This window comes from Corylus avellana, chromosome 2 (assembly GCF_965113065.1).
Source record: "Corylus avellana chromosome 2, dhCorAvel1.hap1.2, whole genome shotgun sequence".
NCBI lineage: Eukaryota > Viridiplantae > Streptophyta > Magnoliopsida > Fagales > Betulaceae > Corylus > Corylus avellana.
Window position 1 is genome coordinate 38,410,590 of NC_142491.1, and position 26,545 is coordinate 38,437,134.

The window sequence follows — 26,545 nt, forward strand, 5'->3', positions numbered from 1 at the left end:
TTACAAAGTTCCAATTTTTTTTTTTTTTTTTCTAATTCGACCAATATCATCCCAAAATTTCCATATTGCCCTTGATTTTTTTTTTTAAAAAAAATTTTTATGAAAAAAAAATAAATTTGGGGGTGCAAAAATGATCAGATGAACAAAGTCACCCTGAATTTTTTTTAAATTTTTTTTATAAAAAATAAAAAAAATAAAAATTAGGAGTAATAATATGGAAAGTTTTGGATAAAGTTGGTCAAATTGCAAAAATTTAAAACTTTGGGGGGTAAATTGCAAAAATTGAAACTTTGGTGTTCGAATTGAAAAACGTTGTCAACTTTGAGGGGTAAACTGTAATTTTACCAAATAAAAAAAATAAGAAGAAGAAATCCGAATCATTGAGGAGGTAGAACATTTTTTTCTAAGAAATCCACTCTTGATGTGAGACAGCGATGGCAGTTCGGCGATGAGGGGTCCAGGAGAAGAGACTCAAGTGCGAACGAGATGTGCGATGGGGTGGGTTTTGCGCCGTCTGAGAGCAAAGTACAGAACTGGAGAAAGCAGCTACTGGTGCTAAAGTCTAAAGATAAGATCATAAGATGCAAGAATGAACGGCAAGGATGAAATGCTTAGATCTAACGATAAATTGGCCTTTTGGGAATATGTGACCATGTGAAGCTTTTGGGAAGATGTGATCATGTGAGCGTCAAATTGGCCTTTTGTCGACAGAAACCATTAAAGTTACTTTTTCTTTCTTTCTTTTCTTCTCTTTTTTTTTTTTGGGAAGCAAGTTACTTTTTCTTTTTTAATTCCGTTTAGTTACTTTTTATTTTTTTTATTTTTTTTGTGAGTTCGTTTAGTTATTTAGTATGCATTGATTGCTATTAGACTAATTAAGTAATATATTAGTATTGTTTTTATTGATCTGCAAGGACCACCCATTTAATATACTATTAGTAATTTAGTATATAGTATATAATTACCAACAAAAAAAAATGCTATAAGTTAATAGTTATTCTGATTAAATTGGAATAATGATTCCATTATTAAAAAATGATATACCTATTACTTTTCCCATAATACCCTCCACAAAAATGGATAATTATGCCAGTTGTTTCCATGTGTATATGGACATACGGACCAGATCAGGTCAGAATTCCACCATTTCACATGGCACATCAACAGCCTGCATTAAATGATAAGACAACATTTACCATTAACTATTATTAACTTTAGTAGTATTTTTAAAAAATTACTATAATGGGAACTATTTATATTAATTAATGACGGTAAAGTATTTTATTTAAAAAAATAATATTAAGTTAATAGTTGAAAAAATTATAGTTTATCCCTCTAAAGTTGACAACGTTTTTTAATTCGAACACTAAAGTTTCAATTTTTACAATTCACTTCTCAAAGTTTTAAATTTTTGCAATTTGACCAATTGTATTCAAAACTTTCCAAATTGCCCCTATTTTTTTGTTGTTTTTTTTGTCATTGTGCATTTATGCAATTTCAAAGCAATTTTTAAAGTTTTTTATAAAAAAAAATTTACATGATGATTGATTATATAAGTGATTTGTCAATAAAATAAAATATCACTCGTTTTAAATAAGTGTTGCATACAGCATGGAATGTCTTTTCGTTACTAATTTTCTTCTGGTTCTATTTTCTGATTGACAGCATCAATATTTTCTACTTTGCCAAGGAAGAGGCGAACTGTAGGTTTGTTCCAGCACTTCCTGAAGTCTTTATGCCTGTGAGAATCCCGTTCCAGAAAGGACTTGGCCAGAAATTTGTTCAGCCTTCAGGAACAGGCATTGACTTAGGCTTCTTTGAGTTGGATGATCTCTCAAAACCATCGCCTGGAGAATATGTATTTCCTTTAGTAATATCTGCTGAAACATGTTTGCCGCCTCATTCAACTGAAGAGCATCTTGGTGAGCCTGTGCCCAATGCAGACCCTCATACACAGATTACTCGAGCTATTCTAGAGAAGAACAATGAAGAACCTTTCCGAGTGAGAGTTATTAAGCAAATATTGTGGATTGATGGGGTTCGGTATGAGCTCCGTGAGATATATGGAATAGGAAGCTCAGTAGTGGAAGACTTTGATGACAGTGACCCAGGGAAAGAGTGCGTGATATGCATGATTGAACCTAAGGATACAACTGTATTACCTTGTCGACATATGGTGAGAGTTACATCTGTATTTTCTTAATTACATTAAAACGTGACAATGATTAAAGCGAAACTGTATACCAGTTCTTCTGCACTCATAATTGCTAATGAGATAGTATGTTAATAGTGATGATCGGGAAGCCAAGTAATGTGGATGATTTGATTCCAATGGCATGAGCTTGAGTCTTTTGATCACCTGTTTACCCTTGATTGGATCCCATCTGTGATTGCTGCAAACCAACCAATTTCATGTTGGCTATGAGTTGTCAAGTTAATTGCAAACACATGAAGAGAGTTCTCACATTAGAGGTTGGGTCATTCATATGATACCCTGGCTTTGATTGTTTCCTTCATTTCCATTTTTCTGTTTGAACTGTTTCAAAGTTGTAGATCTAGCTCTTGAACGGTATGTGGTTAGAACATACCACACAGACACACACAGACCATCAGTGAAGAATTTTCAATAAGTAATTTACTGATGAAAACATACAAAATTAATTTGAGAATAGTGCATGCTATTGATGGAAATATCCTTATGATATCTTCCCAGCGGGTGAAAATCTACTTCTTGTACATATTTTGAGTTCGTTGGTTATTAAGAGAGTGCAGGATAATTGCGCTCGAGCGCAGATCAGTCGCAGTTCCAGGATGCTTTCTATATCCGAGTGTGCTCAAACGCAGATCGAACGTAGATCGGTCGCAATTCCAGGGAGTTTTTCATACCCGAGTGCGCTTGAACGCAGATTGAGTGCACATCAAGCGCAGTTCCAGAAAGAGTTTTTTATACACGTGAACAACTGTATTTCTTTGTTGTAAATTTGTTGGTGATTTGTTATAATCAGTTGGAGTTAGTTGGTAGTTGTTAGAAGCTTGTTAAGCTTATAATCAAGTCTATAAATACTACTTCATGTAACTTGAAACACTTAAGTTGAATACATCAGAGAATTCATTCACTCTCTGTTTTTCATCTGTTCTTGAGTTTTCTTCCCTCTTATTTGCATTCTTTTGTAACGAATTGCAAAGTTTGTCATGGTATCAGAGCCATAATCACAACTGTGATTCATCTGCAATTTTCAGTTTATCTTCAATGGTAGACCTTCCATCGTCTTCTGCTCACCCACGTCCTCCCTCAAAATTTTCGATTTCCATGGAAAACCAACCTCCAAATAGTCACACTCGTCCAAACAATTTCTTTAATCCTTTTGCAAACACTCGCCCCATTGATCCTTTCAGCCCTTTGTTTCTCCACAGTGGTGATAATCCAAGGATTTTGTTAGTTCCTCAGCCATTGTCAGGAGAAAATTACAGCACCTGGAGCTGTTCAATGCTTGTTGCTTTGAGTGCAAAGAACAAGATGTGTTTCATTGACGGTTCTTTTCCTAAACCTTCAGTTTTTTAGAGTTATTACAATGCATGGGTTCGTTGTAATGATCTTGTAGTTTCATGGATCCTTAATTCTGTTTCCAAGGAGATTTATTCTACTGTCATCTACATTACTTCCTCTGAAGTTATGTGGCAGGATCTCAAAGACAGATACTCTCAAAGAAATGGTCCTCGTGTTTTTCAGTTGCAGAAAGCCATTTCCACAGTCACTCAGGAAAATTCCTCTGTAAGTCAATACTTTACTCGTATTAAGGCTCTCTGGGAAGAACTCAATAACTATAGACCTATTTCTATATGCAATTGTTGCCATTGTGGTCGTATGAAGTCCATACTTGAGCTCTATAGCCAAGAAAAAGTTATGCAGTTTTTGATGGGTCTGAATGATTCTTTTTCAACTGTTAGGGCACAGATTTTGCTAACAGACCCTCTTCCACCCATCAATAAGGTTTTTTCTCTTATTATTCAAGAGAAAAAAGAAAGGGAAATCATTGTCAATTCCCTTAGTCATGATACTTCTGCCCTCATGACTAGAACATATATACCTAACCCTGTTGCATCATCTATGCCTAACCCTGTTGCACCATCTATGCCTAATCCTGCTACCTCACCTATATACCATTCACATGACCATGCTGCCTACATGACCAAAGCCACTTCATCAGGGCCAAGGTTTTCTAAGCAGAACTTTAAGAAGGATTGCCCCATATGCTCTCATTGTGGAATAGCAGGTCATACTATTGAAAAATGTTACAAGGTTCATGGTTTTCCACTAGGGTTTAAGTTCACTCGAAGCAAACCCAATTTTCCTGCTCCACATTCATCAAACGAAGTGTAGGGAACTGATTTGACCAAGGTTCAGCAGTTGAGTAATCCTCCTCTGGCCATGATCTCTGAGTAGTGTCAGCAATTGATGGAATTTCTAATCCTCCTCAATCTTTTGCTACAAATTTTGTTGCTAGCACAACAGGTTATCTCCAACCTCTTAATCCAAAATTTTCTGTTTTTTCTGCTTCATTTGTTAAAGTTGTATCACATTTCATATAACAACACATTTCTTGGATTATAGATATTGGTGCAACTAACCACAAGATTAGCTTTCCATAGGGGTGGGCACGGGTCGTGGAGGGGCGGGTATCGGTATTTTTTTCACCTGCCACGCACAATGCGGGTTCTGGAAATTCCAACCCGCCACCTGAGTACAATGAAGAATATTCGCACTGGTTCGAGTGTTGCGGGGTGGGTTGTGAGGGTTTTGCGGGTTGTGTAGGTTGGGTTCTCTCTTCCTCAGATCCTCTCATTTCTTTCCTCCGCCGGCTTCTTTTCTTTCTTTTTCATTTCATCTTTTCTGCAGGTTTCTTCTCCTCCTAAACAAACACAAGTTACACAACCCCTACGTCAGAACCCTTGAATCAAACCTAAACTAAGGAACTTGGAATTAAATCTAGACGAGGGAGAAAAAAACCTCAAATTTGGACCAAGAACTTGAGATATCTTGAGAGAGAGAGAAAAACCTAGATCATGGTCTAGAGGTGGGAGCAGCGCAGTAGCCTGTGGCCTGAGGATGTCGAGCGGTGGCGTAGACGAAGAGAGAAGCAAACGAGAGATGGAGAGAGAGTCGCTAACGAGAAAGAGAGAATAGACCAGAGCAAGAGAGATGATAGAGAGCAGGAGATGGAGAGAGTAGAAGTGAGAGACGAGAGAGAGGAGAAACGGCACAAGAAAAAAATGATTAGAGTTAGGATTTTTTTTGTTTTATACTTATGTGGGGTTGGGTGGGGCGGGGTGAGTACCCATAAGGAAAAAATTTCAAAACCCACAACCCGCCCCACCCCACGTGGGTTGAGAGAAATCCACCCATACCCATAAAAAAAAAAACACTTAAAATCCGCGCCCCACCCCACGTGGGTTGAGAGAAATCCACCCATACCCATAAAAAAAAACACTTAAAATCCGCGCGGGGCGGAGCGGATCGGGGTGGGGCGGGTTTTTGCCCACCCCTAGCTCTCTATCCCTTTTTACCTCAATTACTAATATAGTTTCAACACATGTGAAGTTAACAAATGGATCTATAGCTTCTGTCACACACATAAGTACTGTCAAACTTTCAGACAATCTAAGATGTTGTCTCATCTTCTTTGCTGGATATTATTTTATACAGAATTTGTACCATTGGAGAACGATTGGGGTGGGTAAGGAAGAAGCTGATTTACTTGTTTTGCTGCAAGAAGACAGGGTCTCTGCTCAAACCCAAGCTGCATCATTTCCTTCATTTCAACAACATGCTTCCTATAATTCCATCAAACAACCGTCACATGATGTTTGGCACTATAGACTAAGGCACCCTTCCATTTCTAGAATAAGGCTATTACAAAGGCATGTTCCTGAAATTTCTTGTACATCTACTAGCATTTGTTCTATTTGTCCAATGGCTAAATAACATAAACTTTCTTTCTCAGTCAGCACTTCTATTTCTTTGTTACCATTTGATCTCATTCATTGTGATATTTGGGGTCCTATGGCCACCAAGTCAATAAATTGTTCTGTTTTTCTTTCTTACAATTGAGGATGATTATTCAAGGTTTACCTGGGTTCATTTGATGCAACACAAACCTCAAACTAGTTTTATTATCAAATCCTTCATTCAACTTGTTCTCACTCAATTCAAAACAAAAGTCAAATGTCTTAGATTAGATAATGGTGCTGAATTTAAAATGAAAGATTATTTTTCTGATCAAAGCATAATTCATCAACTTAGTTGTGTTGAAACCCCACAACAAAATGCCATAGTTGAGAGAAAACACCAACACCTATTAAATGTTGCAAGAGCTTTAAGGTTTCAGTCTCATCTTCCTCTACAATTCTGGGGAGATTCCATACTCACAGCTACTCATCTTATAAACAAAATACCTACACCCCTTCTTTCAAACAAATCACCTCATGAACTGCTATATTCCATATTTCCATCATATTCTCATCTTAAAGTTTTTGGATGCTTAGCTTATGTATCAACTTTGTTTAGAAATAGAACAAAATTTGATCCTAGAGCTATTCCATGCATCTTTATAGGATATCCATATGCCATGAAAGTATATAAATTCTTTAGTCTTCATGATCATTCTATCATCATTTCCAAAAATGCTATTTCCCATGAAACCATTTTCCCTCTTGCTTCTCATTTAGACCATTCATCATTTACTCTCCATGATGACATTATTCCTCCATCCATTCATTTTCCAAGTTCTGATTCATCTGATATATCAGAATTTGCTTCTAATCCAGCTGTATCCATTCCTTCTCCCATTTGTCAACCACAACCAGCTTTGTCAAGTCCATCTTCACAACCATTTATTTCATCACCTTCTAAACCTATTGCTTTAGGTTCAACACCTTCTGCAGAATTGCATTTTGAACTAAGTTCTCCATCTCATGATCCTAATCCTTCATCTAGTCTTAGTCCATCTTCTGTTCCTAATCAGATGTCTTGTCCATACCTTAGAAAATCCACTAGGATCAAAATCAAACCTAGTTACTTGCAGGATTATCATTGTCAACTGGTTTCATCTTCTCCATCCCAATGCACTGCAATGTCTACTCATTCAGGTAATTCTTATCCATTGTCTAATTTTCTTTCTTATGATAACCTGTCTTCTTCTCATAAACTTTTTTGCCTTAACACTTCACTCAACATTGAACCCAAGTTTTATCACCAAGTTGTCAAAGATAAAAATTGGTGTGAGGCAATGCAGGCTGAAATTTCAGCATTGGAAGCAAATAACACTTGGGTTGTTACTGTCTTACCTCCAAACAAGACTGCTATTGGCTGCAAATGGGTGTATAAGATCAAACAGAAATCTGATGGTAATATTGAGAGGTACAAGGCTAGGTTGCCAAAGGATACACTCAATGTGAAGGGTTGGATTATAATGAAACTTTTTCTCCTGTAGCCAAGATGACATCAGTGAGGTGTTTCTTAGCTTTTGCAGTAGCTAAAGGATGGTTTTTGCACCAGTTGGATGTGAACAATGTGTTTCTACATGGAGACTTAGATGAAGAAATTTATATGACTATGCCTCCTAGTTTTGGCAACAAGGGGGAGAATAAGGTTTGCAGATTAACAAAATCATTGTATGGTTTGAAGCAGGCTTCTCGACAATGGTTCTCCAAATTTTCTGCAACATTAATAGACCATGGTTTTACCCAGTCAAAGGCAAATTACTCTCTGTTTGCAAGGCTCCAAGGTTCCTCTTACATTGCTCTTTTAATCTATGTTGATGATGTCGCCATAGCCAGCAATGATCCTAAAGCAGTTGTTGATTTCATCATTATTTTGAATGATAGCCTTAAGTTGAAGGATTTAGGACCTTTGAAATATTTTTTAGGACTAGAAATTGCTAGATCCATTGATGGAATTTATGTGTGTCAACGAAAATATGCCTTAGAGATTTTTGAAGATTCAGGATTACTTGCTTCTAAGCCAATCAGTTTTCCAATTGAGCAGAATTTGAAGTTGTCAAAAGATGAGGGTATTCTTTTATCACATTCTACTTCTTATAGGAGATTAGTTGGAAGACTTTTGTATCTCACCATCACCAGGCTAGATATAGCATACTCAGTGCAAATCCTAAGTCAGTTTATGGATAAACCAAGACAATTTCACTTAGATGCTGCTACTAGAGTTTTGAGATATGTTAAGAGTTCTCCTGCACAAGGTCTTTTCTTTTCAGCATAGTCTGATTTTCAATTAAAGGCTTTCTTAGATTCTGATTGGGCAGGGTGTGTTGATACTTGAAGGTCCATTATTGGGTTTTGCATCTTCATTGGTGATTCATTGATTTCTTGGAAATCTAAGAAGCAACAAACTGTGTCTAGATCTTCTACTGAGGCTGAATATCAAGCCATGACTTCAACTTGCTGTGAACTCATGTGGTTGTTTTCTTTACTTAAAGATTTTCAGATTCCTCATCCAAGTGCTGCATTACTTTTTTCTAACAGTCAATCTGCTTTACATATTGCTGCAAATCCAATTTTTCATAAAAGGACTAAGCACATAGAGATTGATTGTTACCTCATTAGAGAGAAAATTCAACTGGGACTTATTAAAACGCTGCATGTTTCTTCTCAAAATCAGTTGGCGGATATTTTCACTAAGGGCCTTGGATTTAAGGACTTCAGTAGGCTACTCTCGAAGATGTCTGTCAAGGACATTTGTCATCCTTGACAAATGTCCTTGAAGGGGAGTATTAAGAGAGAGTGCGGCTCAAGTGCAGATCAGTCGCAGTTCCAGGAAGTTTTCTATATCTGAGTGCGCTCAAATGTAGATCGAGCGCAGTTCCAAGGAGTTTTTCATATCCGAGTGCGCTCGAACGCAGATTGAGCGCACATCGAGCGCAATTCCAGAGAAGAGTTTTTTATACACGTGAACAACTGTATTTCTTTGTTGTAAATCTGTTGGTGATTTGTTATAATCGGTTGGAGTTAGTTGTTAGTTGTTAGAAACTTGTTAAGCTTATGATCAAGTGTATAAATACTACTTCTGTTGTAATATATGTGTTACAAAGTATTGTTTTTTCTTTTCTTTCTTCTTAAGCCCTTTTATTCTTTGATTAATATCCAACTAGCTAGTAGTCTCTTAGAAATTATTATTGTGACTGTTTGGTCATTAAATACCATTTAGTTTCTCTATACGTTTTTTACCTTGAGTGGTTAAACCCATTGATTTTTCACTTTTATTGTTTATGACCGTTGGTCATTAACAATTCCATGTGTTTAATTCTTCAACAGTTTTGACCATTTACAAGGTTTTATGGCATTGTTCATTAATAAGCTTTTATGGTTTTTCTTCAATCATTGTTGACCGTTTGGTCATAAAGTCTTTCAAGACTTTAGGAACAAAAAAGTGTGAGCTTGCTTTATATATATTAAGCCAATTTTCTTTCTCTATGTGATATACAAAAAAAAAAGAGCACTTGATATATATATTACTTCTATCTTTTCAATTATAGAATGGTTGTTCTACAAGAAAATATTTGGGTTGTTCTATTATTCTTCGTTCTTGGAAATGCGTCCTTAACGAAGGTAGACGCTATAGTCTAATCCTGAGAGGTTGCGTGTTAAAGGATCCGATCGCACCGAGTTATTCACTCCGGGAGGCACGAATCAACTTTTAAGGACAACGCTCTTGCGTGATTCTATAGCATTGTAAGATATTTCCATACTTTACTTTTCACCTCTTGTAATGTATTTATTTTTATTGTTAATTTTCATAATGGTATTATGTTATGTCAATGAGAATTTGTGCACCATCCAAAATTATTTTCAACAATCTTAAAGGTTGATTCGTGATGGTTGCACAAATATTTTGTTTAGTATCATAACAATAGTATTTAAACTTATGAGAAGGCAAATACTATAAGAGTTTGCGGTATGCAATTCACATATGAGAAAGATGAAATCAAATATTTGAGTGGAAAGATTTTGTATTCATTTATTAGAAAAAGAATTTAATTTCTTGTGTAGTTGTTGAAAATGAAAATATTTTGATTGTAAGAGTTTTCAATTATTTGAACTCAATTTATTGATTGTCAAATAATCTTTTATTGTTGGGTTACTATTCTTACAATAAAAAGAGTTAAGCATTTTTATGGATTTTTAAGAACTTAGCATTTTTTTGTTATGTTGTGCTAAGCTTGGCTGGAAAACATCCATGTCAATTAATAATAATAATAATTGTGAGTGATTACTCATTTTTGTGATAGAGAAAATACATAGGTATTGCTAATTGTGTGCAGAGAATACCACTTTGCTAAAGATTTTTGCAGGTAAGCACATAGTAAGAAGAAGAAATGTGGTGCGTGTATTGAGTCAATTGGTTCTCACGACACCTAGTTGGTATATGGTGACGACAATCTATTTTGGAAGATCTTGGAGTAAAGCTATTGGCTCCGCTGTAAGTTTTAAACTCTGATTCATAGGTCTTATTTTTTAAGACATAATATACATTTCATTTATTAAAATGAAGAAAAAAATTGAAGTTATGATGGTGCTCCTTGATTGAATTAAAACTGGTGCAAAATTTTATAATTACATGAATTTTGTATATGATAAGTGGTGGCTTCTATTGATTCATCTATTTTAAAAAAGAAATAGTATCTAGCATTTATGTTAGCTATGACATGCTAGATTAGCATAACCACTTTAAGTTATTTGGTAATTCCTTATATATATCATTCAGCTTTCAAATTTCTCTGACATGATGGTTCAAAATAAAATATATGTGATTATTGAGGTTCATTTGATACATGATAAATTTATCATATCATAAGAATGATATCATTGGCATATTTATTAAAATGAGCCAATAATAGTTGATTATTATTTGGCTGGGCTTGATACTTTGCATATTTATTGGGGCTTTAGTTAAAAAGATTTTATTTTTAAAATCTTGATAGAACTTGAAATATGCAACCCCTATATATAATATATAAGGATTATGTTGAAAAATCACAAGTGGTGATTAGTATTTTTAAAACATCTTTAGAACTATCAATTGACAGAAAAGAAAGAAGAGTAAATGATAGATCATACTTAGAAAAATGGGCTCATAGAAGTTATTTCTTGAAGTTCTTGTGAGCTATTAATGGAATTTTATTTTCGTGTGATTACTTGATTTATTTTATTCGGTATGATAGATTTATACATGTAAATCTTGGTGACACCAAGAAAATGAAAAGAACTGATGAATGCTATGATTGTCAATTTTTGGGCTATCCACCAAAGTGTGGGGGGAACCCTTTATTTTGTTTGTCATATTCATAAGCATTGTTTGAAATACCTCGAAGTGTGGGGGTATTTGACAAATGTTATGTTACCCAAACCTAAAATGAGGAAACTTGGTTTTAAAACCTATAATTGTGATTTTAATGGTTTTACATGTAATAGTTCATGCTATAGATTCCCTACTATCAAGAGTGATAAGCTTACAAAAATATTATTGAATCTAAAAAAAAGTTATTATCTTTGAGCATGTGTTCCTTTGAAAAATAAGGAAAAAAATTATTTCATGATTTTTTGGTGCTTCTAATAAAATTGTTGATGATGTGTAAGAATTGAGAAGAAGCAAGCGAGCTAAAACAAAAGGAATCTCGGTATGGATTTTATTGCTTATATTGTTGATGATGATCCAATATGTTTTGGTGAAGCAATTAAATCTATTTTTGATGCATTTTATTTATTTTAATTTAATTGGTTAGAAGCTATAAATAATTGAAATCAATTATGTCTAACCATGCTTGGCAACTTATTAAGTTACCTCCTAAGACCAATTCAATTGGTTATAAATAGGTGGTTAAGAATAAGCTTTAACCGGATGATACAATAGATAAGCACATGGTAGACTTGGTAGATAAAAGCTACAAGTAAATTTATATGTTGATTATTTGATACTTATTTTCCGGTTACTAATATTGCATCTTTTAGAATGTTATTTGCCATTGCTTATATTTATAAATTTGTTGTACATCAAATGGATGTCAAAGTTATTTTTCTAAATGATGAAGAGATTTATATGGAGTAGCTCGAGGGACTAGTAATTCCCGGTCAAGAACATAAAGTGTGCAAACTAGTGAAATCCTTGTATGGATTAAAGCAAGCTCCTAAACAATGGCATGAATAATTTGACAAGGTGATGTTGTCTATTGCATATTTGATTAATGGTGCAAGTAAATACATAGCAAATTTTACAACAATGAATGTATCATTATTTATTTTTTAATATATTGATAACTTGCTTATTTTGAACTAACATTGATGTTGTGCATAAAGTTAGATTATTTCTTGCATCTAATTTTGATATGTAAGACATAGGTAAAGCTAATGTCAAATTGAACATTAAAGTTATTAGGGATAATGATTGCATTATTTTATCTCATACATATTATGTTGAAAAGATGCTTAAAGGATTTGAGCATTTTTATTATCCACCTATGTCTACACCATATGATCAAAAATACACTTGGTTAAGAATCATGGTGATGGTGTTATTGCAAGAAAAATATGCACAAATCATTGGTAGCTTGATGTTTGGACAAACTGTATATGCCTTGGTATTACATATATTGTTAGTAAATTGAATAGATATACTCATAATCATGATATTGAGCCATTGTGATGTGATCTCTAAATTGTTGAGATTCTCAAAGGGCACAATTAATTTTGGTTTGTCCTATTGTGATTATCCTGCTATATTGAAAGGAATGCAACTGCATTATTGATTCAGATGAGCAAAGCCTACTAATGGCTATTATGTATTTACTCTGGCTGGATGAGCTATCTCTTGAAAGTCCTTAAAAAGACTTGCATAGTAAGGTTTACTATGGAATCAGAGTTAATTGCCTTGGAGAAGGCATGAACTGAAGATGAATGGCTAAAGAACCTATTGGTTAATTTATTTAATTTGCCTTTATATGCTAACATAGCTAGATCTATGTGTTTATTGCGATTGTCAGGCTGCCAAAGCTCGAGTAAAGAAGTTATAATGAGAAAGTGCACAATATTGTGAGGCAGCTTATTGAGACCGGTATATGTCCATGGACTTTGTGACGTCATAAAAGAATTCTGCAGATTCTTTGACCATGCCACTAGCAAGAAGGCTAGTGAGAGAAGCATCAAGGGGGATAGGACTGATACCCAAATCATGACACTGTGATTAATACCCAACATCTGTGATTGGAGATCCCATGAATGAGGTTTAATGGGAAACGAAGTCATAAGTGAAATGAGGTATGGTACTGTTAATTTATGTTTATTAACTATCTTGTTGGGAAAATTAGTGATGAGTCTATCCCTATGATGTAAGACAGTACAAGATGCAGAGTGATTAAGGATGAGCTTAAAGCCCTTAATGGATCCATAATCCCTACCTGTTGGGATGGAGTGTTCCCTGCATACACTCTTGATGGATACCACCTATATGAGTATGGAGGTGCTATCTCCTATGAAACTTGGGTAGGTCTCTAGAGCACTCATGAAAGCCATTTTATGGTGTAATAACAAAAGATGCAGAGTGAGTAAGGATGAGTTTAAAACTCTTAATGGGTCCATCGTTCCTACTTGTTAGGATGGGATGTTCTCTGCACACATTCTTGATGGACACCACCTATGTGAGTGTGGAGGTGGTGCCGCCTCCTATAAGACTTTAGCAAGTCTCTAGAGCACTCATGAAGCCCAGAGGCGCATAGCCTGTATAAGGCGCCAACCCGCTATAGAACAACCCAATTTTCTTGATTTGATTTTATTTGACTTTTTGTTTATTTGATTTGATTTAATTTTTTGTAATTGGAGAAAGTTACGTGGATGATAAGTTTGTTTAACTTGTAGATTTGGTTAAAAAAGTTTAACTCTACTACGATTCATTAAATTCCTACTTATTTATCCTAGGTGCGGTTAAAACCTTCGAGTACCACATCGATGCATGCTTTCAATCTCATTTTATTTTAATGTTTGTAACATGTGGGGGATTGTTGTAATATATGTGTTACAAACTATTGTTTTTTCTTTTCTTTCTTCTTAAGCCCTTTTATTCTTTGATTAATATTCAACTAGTAGTCTCTTAGAAATTATTATTGTGACCGTTTGGTCATTAAATACCATTTAGTTTCTCTATACGTTTTTTACCATGAGTGGTTAAACCCATTGATTTTTCACTTTTATTGTTTATGACCGTTGGTCATTAACAATTCCATGTGTTTAATTCTTCAACAGTTTTGACAATTTACAAGGTTTTATGGCATTGTTCATTAATAAGCTTTTACGGTTTTTCTTCAATCATTGTTGACCGTTTCATCATAAAGTCTTTCAAGACTTTAGGAACAAAAAAGTGTGAGTTTGCTTTATATATATATTAAGCCAATTTTAGAGCACTTGAGAATATATATATATATATATATATATATATATATAAAATATATATATTACTTCTATCTTTTCAATTATCGAATGGTTGTTCTACAATAAAATATTTGGGTTGTTCTATTACTCTTCGTTCTTGAAAGTACGTCCTTAACGAAGGTAGACGCTATAATCGAATTCTGGGAGGTTACGTGTTAAAGGATTTGATCGCACCGAGTTTTTCACTCTGGGAGGCACGAATCAACCTTTAAGGACAACGCTCTAGCATGATTCTATAGCATTGTGAGATCTTTCTATACTTTACTTTTCACCTCTTGTAATGTATTTATTTTTATTGTTAATTTTCGTAATGGTATTATGTTATATCAATGAGAATTTGTGTACCATCCAAAATTATTTCCAACAACTTTATGTAACTTGAAACACTTAAGTTGAATACATCAGAGAATTCATTCACTCTCTGTTTTTCATCTGTTTTTGAGTTTTCTTCCCCCTTCTTTGCATTCTTTTGTTACGAATTGCAAAATTTGACATTGGTACCAGTTGTGATTGTTTATGTACCATGAGCTGGTATAATTTTCTCTTTTCCTTTACTTTGCATGTTCAAAACCTCAGTTGCTTTGTTCTGAAGTTATATATCTGGCATTTTTCAGTGTATGTGCAGCGAATGTGCAAAAGCATTGAGGATGCAATCAAATAAGTGCCCAATATGCCGTCAGCCTATCGAGGAACTTCTAGAGATCAAGATAAAAAATGGTGATCAGTAAGAGATTCTCTTCTTCATACTAAAGTTGGATTGCATGGTATGGCTGTCAACTTTTTTTTCATTTGTATGTGTTGTCACTATATCTCTCCATATATATTTTTCCTTGTAAAATAGTAACAGAATTTAATTTTCATCTGATGTTTTATTACCTTGCAGTGTTTGCGTTTGTGAATCTGTAAGTATTCAACAGTCTTGGCAACAGGCCATTTGTCTAGTTATTGTAAGATTTTTTTGTTTCTTTTTTTTGAAAAGCATAATAAAGGGTATGGTTATGAACTGCATAATCCCACTAAGTTCCCTCCCCCCCCCCCCCCCCCCCCCGAAAAAAAAAAATCAAACATTATTTCATGATGTCTTAAAGTTTTCGAGGTCTGTATGATATCCTTCCGAAGTGTAAATTCCCTTCCATTTGATGTTCTTTACCCTTTCTGGGCAAAAAAAAAAAAAAATCTCTTGGCGCTGCCCCCTCCTTGATTGAACTTTTATTCATCAGTATATCTGTGGATTAGTGAGTGGTTTGGAAAGTCAAAAAGCAAGAAAATATGACAAGTTAACTGGATGAACAGTCATAGGTATTGAGTAAATGCCTGTTTCCGCTCGATTCGCCTATCAACCTTCTCATCCCAAAAAGGCTAATGGGTGGCTCGCACCTCGGCCGCCTGTGGGCCCAGCAGTTGAGCCGCCGCGTTACGTTGAGCATCAGAGCGCGAAGAAGGTGAAGAATGATGTGAATGTGCATAAGGACACCTTGCGGATTGCGGTCGATGAGCAGAACCCAGATCACTTTCGTTTTCGATGCCATGTATGATGGGAGGTGAGGGAGTTCTTTGTCTTATAGATATGTTATGCTTCAAGTTCGTGAATTTTACTGTGTTTTCCCTTTTATTTGGTGCTACATAATGCATGCGTATTAGGGTAGTGAGTAAATTGGTATGAGCGTTTATAGGAGATTTCTTGAGTTGGGTTTTTGTTATATGTTAGATTAGAGACTGTTAGCTTTGTTTGGTTGCTGAAAAAGTTATGGGAAAAGAGAAAAATGGAAACGAAATTTTGGATCTTTCAAATGTCATTGTTTAGAAATATGTTTGTTAATCGTTAAGAAACATAAGCAATAGAAAATATCAAAACTCTAAGAATTTGTCTTTTTAATCTTTTATTTTCCTCCAGTACTCTAACCAACCAACCAGATGGATGCTATGTGTTTTAATTAGGGAAGATGAATGAGAAAGGGGAAAAAAGAAAAAAGAAGAAGAAAATTAACAGGAAAGAAGAGGAGCATTTCCAGGGCACCCAAAACAGGAAAAATACCAAAAAGAAAAAAAGAAGAAGCATTAACTAGTATGCAATAATAAATTTAGGGGTTGATGGGAAACCTTCTAATCTGGCTTGCCTGAACACAGAGAAGTGGAAGGATTTAAAATGGCTGGCCACGATCAAACTATGGTCGGGCTATGGAATTTCCAATTCCTCCCCTCAGCTTGTCACCGATTAGAGAGTGAAAAGCATGCATTTTCTAGTGGGGCTGTATGTATTAAATGATTCAGTTTTCTAATGCAAAAATTGGGTTCAAGTAATAGGTTACTACCTGAAATTTACATGGTATTGACAGTGAGGAAAGTTGATTTTGAATTGTATTGAAGAGGCTTGTATTAGAGGAATCCCCTTATCTCTGAAAGGAGCGTGTGTGAATGGTTTATGCCTTTGTGATCATTTGGGAGTTTCATTCAGGTGTTTGGTGGGTTCGGAATAAAACTTAGTTATGACAAGCCCATTTGAAGAAAGAGCTTTGAACTTTCGGATGTGTGTTACAATTTCTTTTTTTCTTTTTTGGATGAATGATGTTGTTACCATATTGCTTCGCTGCTTACCAGCAAAATCCATTTTGCTGTTGCTTGCTATTGTTGCATTACTATCGTAAAATATCCACCATTTAAACCATCTGGTGTGAGCCATTAACTCATTAAGCTATATCAGATCTGCAAACATTTTATATGCACTTTTCTTAAGTGCATATAAAATGGGGCTGTATGTATTAAATGATTCAGTTTTCTAATGCAAAAATTGGGTTCAAGTAATAGGTTACTACCTGAAATTTACATGGTATTGACAGTGAGGAAAGTCGATTTTGAATTGTATTGAAGAGGCTTGTATTAGAGGAATCCCCTTATCTCTGAAAGGAGTGTGTGTGAATGGTTTATGCCTTTGTGATCATTTGGGAGTTTCATTCAAGTGTTTGGTGGGTTCGGAATAAAACTTAGTTATGACAGGCCCATTTGAAGAAAGAGCTTTGAACTTTCGGATGTGTGTTACAATTTCTTTTTTTCTTTTTTGGATGAATGATGTTGTTACCATATTGCTTCGCTGCTTACCAGCAAAATCCATTTTGCTGTTGCTTGCTATTGTTGCATTACTATCATAAAATATCCACCATTTAAACCATCTGGTGTGAGCCATTAACTCATTAAGCTATATCAGATCTGCAAACATTTTATATGCACTTTTCTTAAGTGTTCAAAGCACAATTTCAATAAAACAAATTATTTGATCGCAAATCGCAGTTTCAGTTTGAGATTATTATAGCACCATTTCAAGGTTATCTCCATGATCATACTAGAAGTGTTATTCTTCATTTAAATATGCAATTCAAATGCCTTTGAATTGTCTAGTGTGACAAATTGGTATAGTTGAACATTTTGGCTCCTACATGTGTGTATGCATGCTGTGAAACAAAGGTTCTGCTAAGTAGTGAACTGTTGGTTACTATATTAATATGTGACTTGAACTTATAAACTGATTGTGATTCAGTCAGCTGTTGTCATCATAGGGATGGCTTCATATGAAAGCTGCATCTTTTGAAACTTTACATGGATTTATATTGTATGTTTGTTAAGTTGGGGCTTTGAGTTATAGATGGATGGGGTAGGGTATTATTACATCTGCCACATAATTTAAATGTGGGAATATGTCCTCTATACCATGAGCACTTTAGGGCATCCCCAAGATATGTTTTCAAATACCGCTATACAATTACAACCCATCTTTGCTCAATGGATACAAAATAGCACCCGGTGCAACAGCCCCTAGTGCAACAACAAGCACCCGTTTGACATGGGGGGGGGGGGGGGGGGGTTGGTGCTGATTTAGTGGCAGTGGCGGAAAAGTTGCTTTGTTACCTATTCCATTAGGAACCGCAGATTTTTTGGTATATCACATTCATGCATTTACGATGAAAGGTGCATTTTCTCATTTGTTGAGCCTGTTAGAGCTGTTGAATGAATACAGAGATATTTGTTCTCAGTAAGTGATATATGTCAATTCTGATTTTGTCACTCATCGGATTTGTTAAAATATGAGTGAGATAATAGTGTCTGGTGTTAGTATTGATGGTGGAATGAACATTTGAATGCATAGATTCTGGACATCAAGGCAGGTCAGGCAAAGTATAGAACAAAGAATAAACTGTTCAGAATGAGCCTGGCATGGAGCAAAAATTAGAAACCATTTTGTCCTGGTTACTTACCTCCAATCTTACCACTAGTGCTGCTCTAGATTAGCTAGCCAATTAGTGCCCACTTGGGCCTACAGCTGTGGAATGGGAAGGTAGTGATCTCCCATCTTTAGCCCTTTGTTTTTTTTTTTTTAAAAAAAGGGTGTTACAATGACAAAAAGTTTCTGTCAAAAGAAGCAAGGTCAGACATGGTCTTGCTTAATATCTTGCACACAGTGGGTAACTTCTCACACTGCCCTTGCCAAACTTGCCTCTTCAGCTTATAAGCTAATGTGCAGCGAATGTGCAAAAGCATTGAGGATGCAGTCAAATAAGTGCCCAATATGCTGTCAGCCTATCGAGAAACTTTTAGAGATCAAGATAAAAAATGGTGATCAGTAAGATATTCTCTTCTTCATACTAAAGTTGGATTGCATGGTATGGCTGTCAACTTTTTTTTCATTTGTATGTGTTGTCACTATATCTCTCCATATATATTTTTCCATGTATCATTATAAAAATAGTAACTGAATTTAATTTTCATCTGATGTTTTATTGACTTGCAGTGTATGCGTTTGTGAATCTGTAAGTGTTCAACAGTCTTGGCAACAGGCCATTTGTCTAGTTATTGCAAGATTTTTTTTTTTTTTTTTTTTTTTTGAAAAGCATAATAAAGGGTATGGTTATGAACTGCATGGTTATAGAATAAAGCTTGTATGAGTTGGAGCAACCTTTTTCTGATTGTAACATAATCTCACTAAGTGGTGGAATAATTTTTTACCCCCCCCCCCCCCCCCCCCAAAAAAAAAAAGAAAATCAGACATTATTTCATGATGTCTTAAAGTTTTCGAGGTCTATATGATATCCTTCCGAAGTGTAAATTCCCTTCCATTTGATGTTCTTTACCCTTTCTGGGGAAAAGAAAAAAAAAAAAAAAAAAGCTCTTAGCGCTGCCCCCTCCTTGATTGAACTTTTATTCATCAGTATATCTGTGGATTAGTGAGTGGTTTGGAGAGTCAAAAAGCAAGGAAGTATGACACTTTGAGGTTAACTGGATGAACATTCTAGGTATTGAGTAAATGCCTTTTTCCTCTTGGCTAACAGCCAAAAAGAGGCTGAGAGGGAATATTTACCATTGAAGTTAGGTATACGTGGGACAAACCAAGAATCTGGCCATGAAAGGAACCTTTGAAGCGATGAAAACAAAATAGCCTGCAATAACACTACAATTCATTGCATGTTATTGAGCATCTTTTTGTATGTGACCTCTCTGATCATTTTTGCTTGCCAGCTGGGGTCACAGAAATGGTTTCCCTTACTGTGCTAATAGTTACACTTTTTTTTGATAAATGTTAAAATTGTATGATGTTCATCCTATGGAACTGGAAATATATTGGGTACTTTCTAGTATTTTCTATAACTTGTATGCAGCAACTCTTCAGTGTTGGAGGATTTCGGAAATCCCTCTTTGCGTGACACTACTGGTTGATGGGTAAGGCACTTTGTGGTTCCACCCCAACCCCACAAGAATTTCACCGTGTACAAATTTCTGACTGAAAAATTCCAACTTGACTGCTTTATCTTTTCTGCCTATATAATAAATATTCACTTCTCTTTCAAACTTAAAAATCTTTGAAGTTCTGTAAACGTGTATATTCACTCAGCCGTATCTTGTCCAAACATTGATGCCTAACTACCTTTTTTCTCTCCTCTCACAAGCAATATGAACTTTTTTACCGTGGTTTAAAGTTGATGCTTTCATAAAAATCATACAAGGGTTTCATTCTTTATATGGTCGCATCTGGTTTGGATGGCAATTGTGAAATATGGACATACCCAATGAGGGTTAATTGTTTTGGAATGAGTGTAAAATTTATACATGACATTGAATGAGCAAAGCAAAAACAGAATACAGTCTGGGCTTTCTTTGGTAGTCAGAACTTGCTACTGTTTTCCCTTGCAACACTAAAAATGTAGAGCAAGGAAAGATTGCAGCCAGAGACCATGTGAGCCTGATTTTTTAGCAGCCATGTAGGTTAAGGCTTAATAAATGGCCTCCCTCAATCTGCATATTCTTCTGTTATCAATCAGCGTCGCAGGGCCATATGAAAATGGCAATGGCTTTGCCTAGCTGCTCAAGTCATTCCCTAAAAGAACATTAAGAAGAGACAAAAGAGATGTAAAAGCCTCCTCAAAATCACTCTGGCCAACCCTAATTTCCCATTGCTTTCTTACTATTGAATCCAACACACATATTTTGATTAATTATTGATATCTTAGGGAACAAGCTTCATTAGGCTTTGGCTTTGAGAAAAGCAAATGAACAAATCTAGCGGGGCTACCATTGGCTTGTATTGAAGCAGGAAAGCAATGTTGGTTTAATTAGGTCCTTGGTCACCATTCAAAATGCCTTTTTACAGGTAAAGTGAGCAGTTCAAAGGGGGGAGGATAAAAGAAAAGGTAAAGGGGAAAAAAGCCACCAAGGGTTTCGTCGAGGTTTAGGCTTTTGAGAAGGAAGACAAAAGAAAAGAAAAGAGGGGGTCCAAACGTAAGATAAACCAGCCCTACAAACGTGATTAATCATCTGCTTCCAATGGGGCTAGTTTTGACATGATTTCACCAGAATGATGAGACTAAATATCTCTGATTAGCCCTAGTTTTGCCACATTCTCTTTCCTTTTTTACCCAAATAACTTGAATAATTGAGCCAACTTTTTTCGCCAAATCCTCCTCTCAAGTCTTCTCCTTTTCAAAAGAAATTTGCTCCCATTTGACAGCAAATAAAAATCAGTGAAAAGAGAGGCGTAGGATTCAAGCATAAAATGTTCATCCCATGATTGATTTGATTTTGGGCTTAAAAGCATAAATTAATAAAAACCAAATATCAAAACTTCATGATGAACTTATAACTATATTTAATTACTTGCTGGGTTTTGCTGGGTTTTCCTACTTCTTTATTATTATTATTTAAACAATTATAAACCCTACCAAATACTTTAATTCATGATTACGCGTGGTAGACACATATTGCAATACTTGAACGAATCAAAGAATGTTTTTAACTTGATAACTTTTACTCTTTATTGAGCATATATTGACCCCCATCTAATTATCACCTCTGCTTTCTTCCTAATTACTCCATTCAACAACAACAACAACAACAACAAACCTCACTTGTACTCTAATTACTCCATTTTCTTTAACATTTCCAATTATTTTCCCTACTATTTACTTATGAATTCTAGTTGTTTAGTTTTCTTCCAAGTTATTGATCCAATAAATCATTTCTTCTTTTATTTATTTTCTCCTATATTAAATCGTATATGGATTATAATTGCAAATAAATTGGAGTAATGCTTGGAAGCATCATTTTTTTTCGGAATTTATCTCGAAAAAGAAATGCGGGATGGCAAAATGGTAATATACAAGAGTAAATAACAAATGCAGAATTACTTTTCTTATTAACCATCCCACATCACTTTTCCTGAAAAAAATTGGAAAAAGGTGAAGCTCTCAAGCATTCCTCAATGAGATTGTCCCTTTCACATAAATTCCAATCCTTATTAGTTGCTATATGTACAGTAAATATCTGTCAATCAATATTTGATTTAGAAAGTTTATCCACTATTTTTGCACTGGCTGTTAAAGAATACGAGTTACGTACTCTCACTTTGTTAGTATTACATATTTAGTATGGGGTTGCATCCCCACCGACAAAAAAAAAAAAAAAAAAAAAAAAAGAGATTGCAGGAGGGTCCATCGGGTTGGAAAGCCAAATCCAAATCAAGTATTTGGGAGCGGGTCAAGTAGGGGTAGTAATGGTAAAATGGATACCAAAACTAAATGTTGGTAAATGAATAATTTACAAGGCACCTAGGCCTCAATAAATGGCAGTATTTATTATGCCCACCCAAATTCGGGGTGAATATCTGACACACTTCATTCAAATCTGCTGATAATAAATTAACAAAAGATATTGAAACAAATCTGAAGTTTTTTTTTTTTTTTTTTGACTTTTTCTCCTGAATCTACCAAAGTAAACCATTGGTGAAGCAAGCCAAGCCAGTAGCCACACACTGACCTTTAGGTAAGAAGGCTTTTAAGCCAAGCCAAAATGCATTCACATGGCAATGTAGGCATGTTTTTGAACCCTCTAAAATGGTGTGAAAGATATATATACCAATTTTATAAAAAGGGCCTTAAAGAAAGAAGGTAATAGCCTTAGAGCATCCGTCTCTCTCTCTGCCAGAGTCTCATTTGCCTATTATCTGCTTATAGCACCCCCCCCACTCTATCTCTTTCTCTCTCTCTCTCTCTTGCCCTGAAATAGAGGAAGCAGAGTCACCCAGAGGAGTTTTAATGTCCACCCACCGCTTCTGAACATCTCTCTCACATTTCAAGACTGAGCATTGTTGTTGGGTCTTCAACTTTTATCTGCTAGCTCAGAGACCCAGACCCATTTGTTTTCTCTGTGTTTGCTTTCGAAACACCCCAAAAGAAAGAACAGAGGAGACCCCCTTTTGTGCCACTCTTTTATGTTTTAGCTGCCTCTGTTTCACAGATCTACTAGCAACCGTTTTTCTCTTTCCGTTCTTGTAACCTTCTGTTTGTACCATTTGAGTGGAAGCTATGAGTAAAGAAGAGTTCTTGAAGATCCAGGTACTCTCTCTCTATCTCTCACTCGGCCATTGTACCTACTTGTTCTTTTCCTTCAAGAACATTGCTTAGTTCTGAAAAAAAAAGGACTTTATTTCTTTTTTGTTTGTTCCCGTTGCACACTCGCCCCTTTACTAGTGACAAGCTTGGTATATTTTCCTTATTGAATGGTATTTCTCTTTACTCTATGTTTGTGCTTTCGGTTGCTTGTGCATGCAGAAATGTGTTCTCAAAGTGAACATACACTGTGATGGATGTAAGCACAAAGTGAAGAAAATCTTGCAAAAAATTGATGGTATTTTTTCATATTCTGACCCTGCATTTTTTTTTCTCTTCTATCGTAAACTTAATTCTTCTTCTTGTCCTGATTTATGTCCTGTGTTTACAAAAAATGTTGCCTTTTCCGCTATTCATAATTGCATTTGTTTTTTTCTAAAAATTTTTTAAAAAAATTGGTGGGTTATTTTTCCTTTTGTTAGGGGTTTTCACCACCGACATAGATGCAGAGCAGGGGAAGGTGACAGTCACTGGGAATGTAGACCCAGCAATTCTCATCAGGAAGCTTGCGAAATCAGGTAAACATGCAGACCTCTGGGGTGCTCCAAAGGCCAACAATAACAACCAGAACAACATGGCTAACCAGTTCAAGAACATGCAAATTGACAATGGCAAAGGAGGGAACAACAAAGGTGCCAAGGGAGGTGGTAATAACCAGCCCAAAGGTGGGCAACCACCAAACCCGCAGCAGCAGCAACAGCAACAGCAGCAGCAGCAGCAACATATTCAGCAGCTTCAGCAACTTCAGCATCTTCAACAACTTCAGCAACTACAACAGATGAAAGGGTTCCAGGGTCTGAATCTGCCCCAATTCAAGGACATGAAATTGCCCGCCGCCAAGGACCAGGCCCCAAGCCAGAAGACAGTGAGGTTCGACGTGCCTGAGGACGATGATGACTTTGATTATGATGACGAATATGATGACGAGGATTTGGAAGATGACGACTTTGAGGATGAGTTGGATGATCCCCATCATCCCCTCAATAAGATGAAACCTATGATGGGTAATGTCCAGAAGCCTAACATCATGATGATGAATGGTATGATGAATGGAAATAATCCACAGCTCATGAACGCTCAGAAGGGTGGGAATGTTGGGGGTAATGCCAAAAAAGGTGGTGGTGGAGCTGTGCCCATTCAGGTGAATGGCATGGGTGGTGGGAACAATGACGGCAAAAACGGTAATGGGGGAAAGAAGGGTGGTGGTGGAGGAGGAGGTGGAGGTAACAATCAGAATCAAGGCGGCGGTGGTGGGAAAAATGGTGGCAAAATCGGCGGTGGCTTGCCCCAAGATGCTAAAAATGGTAACGGTGGTGGTGGGGCAAATAACAATAAAAATGTTCACCATGGCGGTGGTGCTAATGGAAACAACGGTAATGGCAACGTGGGTAAAAAGATTGTAGGTGATGGGGTTCATCCTATGAACAATAATGGGTTGCACAACATGGGTGGCCCTCATCCTCATGCTATGGCTGGAGGTAATCATATGGGTCATCATATGGCCAACATGAACATCCCAATGGCCAGCATGCCCATGGGCCAAATGGGTAATATCCCGGCCGTCCAAGGCCTTCCGGCGGCCGCCATGAACGGCGGTAGCGCCGCTGCCTACTTCCAAGGGGCTGGGCCGGAGCCCATGCCTGGCAATCCAATGATACAGCAGCAGTACTTGAACCAATTGATGCAGCAGCAGCGAGGAATGGGGAACGAAAGGTTCCAACCTATGATGTATGCCAGGCAGCCTCCGCCGATGAATTACATGGCGGCGCCATACCCATACCACCAGCAGCCTCAGCCTCACCCGGATCCTCAATACACCCACTTCTTTAGTGATGAGAACACCTCAAGTTGTAATGTGATGTGAAAATTCGGCTTGAAATGTTGCTTGCTGCTGTGGGTTAATTTGCTAAGTAAGTTTGTGGTGGAGCTCTGCCGGTTCTCAGTCTTTTGGGGAGGCCATATCATATCATACTTGGAAATGGGTTTCAATTTTCAGTTTAATTTCCCTTTTTCTTTTTTTCTTTTTTCCTTTAATTTCCATGAATCCTTGGTTCAATCTTAGGGTTTTGAACTATCATAGGGAGTATTTAATATTTATAGATAGATATAATATATTAAAGCTTTTAGGGGAGATGGAGATGTAAGTGGGGGGTGGTGGGTGGGCTTTTCTTTATGAGATGTTTATATGTGTTTATATTTTGCAAACGAAAATAAGATGAAAAAAGAAAAAAAGGAGAAGAATGGGAGTAAACAAAAAAAAAAGAAAAAAAAGGCCCATCTCTCTACCTGTTTCTCCCCCCTAAATGACTACAAATGCTCTGCTTTTTTCTTCTGTTTTTTATTTTTTTTAATAAAAGGTTCATAATAAATTATTTAGTTTACATTTTCAATGCTTGTTTTTTGGCATTTGAAAGAGTGTAAATCAGAAATGATGACAAGCATTTGCATATTTGCATTCACAGAATTTGACTGAGATTATGGATGTTTGTGATGTGTGGGGCACATTGCATAGGATGAGTTGGGTCTGATTGGAGGAGTGTGAGAGTGGAGGACCCACCATTGTCTGAACAGTGTGCTTGGTGTTGATGGCCTGACATACCCACCACCCTCATCGTGAAATTTAATTAATCGTGCAGTGGCAGAATTATTATTATTATTATTGGTATTATTGTTATTGTTGGTTTGCAGCTGCAGCTCACGTACTCTTCAGTTGTACACTATCAGTGAGTCAGCTAGTCAGAGCAAAGCATCCGCTGTAATTGCGGATTGTGCATCAGAAAGAAGGGAGGGAGGGAAGGGAAGGGAAGGGAAACATCACGCCGTAGCCGTAGAACGTGTTGACAAAGACAAGCTAACTACTTTATTTCGAAAAATCTAACGGCGTTGACACTTTTTTGACACCAATTCTGTGTAGGCTGTTGTATTGGTATATATATATATAGCTGTCGTCAGGCTTCAAAGACAAGGGACCCCACCAGCCCCATCATGTGATTGATTTTTTGTCACAAGATGATCATGATGATAATGTGTCATTGGGACTCATCTGTCTAATCGGATGGGGACTGTTGTGGGTCCCCCCCCTGTACGTCCCCAAAAGTACTTCTCTGTTTTCGCACCTTTATACGATT

The 26,545-nt window shown here is 36.2% G+C and overlaps 2 protein-coding genes and 1 long non-coding RNA gene across 4 annotated transcripts; all 3 read left to right on the forward strand.

The window, feature by feature from the left end:
• The first annotated feature begins 486 nt into the window (after window positions 1–486).
• On the forward strand, window positions 487–15,493 carry LOC132179247 (putative E3 ubiquitin-protein ligase LUL4). The gene is made up of 4 exons (XM_088512783.1): window positions 487–596; window positions 1,666–2,176; window positions 15,105–15,254; window positions 15,374–15,493. Exons 1-3 carry the CDS (start codon window positions 487–489, stop codon window positions 15,216–15,218), a joined length of 735 nt encoding a protein of 244 aa, XP_088368909.1. The 3' UTR covers window positions 15,219–15,254; window positions 15,374–15,493.
• An 88-nt stretch (window positions 15,494–15,581) lies between these two features.
• Window positions 15,582–19,494, forward strand: LOC148587729 (uncharacterized). The gene is made up of 2 exons (XR_015911602.1): window positions 15,582–16,031; window positions 19,004–19,494. It is a non-coding gene; the product is annotated as an uncharacterized LOC148587729 (long non-coding RNA).
• A 3,379-nt stretch (window positions 19,495–22,873) lies between these two features.
• Window positions 22,874–25,688, forward strand: LOC132188233 (heavy metal-associated isoprenylated plant protein 32). Of its 2 annotated transcripts, XM_059602650.2 has the most exons (3): window positions 22,876–23,363; window positions 23,580–23,655; window positions 23,840–25,688. In XM_059602650.2, the coding sequence occupies exons 1-3, from the start codon at window positions 23,334–23,336 to the stop codon at window positions 25,279–25,281; spliced, it is 1,548 nt and encodes a 515-aa protein (XP_059458633.2). In that variant the 5' UTR covers window positions 22,876–23,333; the 3' UTR covers window positions 25,282–25,688. The 2 variants fall into 2 exon arrangements, with proteins under 2 accessions (XP_059458641.2, XP_059458633.2); XM_059602658.2 differs by lacking the exon at window positions 23,580–23,655 and having other exon boundaries at window positions 22,874–23,363.
• Window positions 25,689–26,545: the final 857 nt, after the last annotated feature.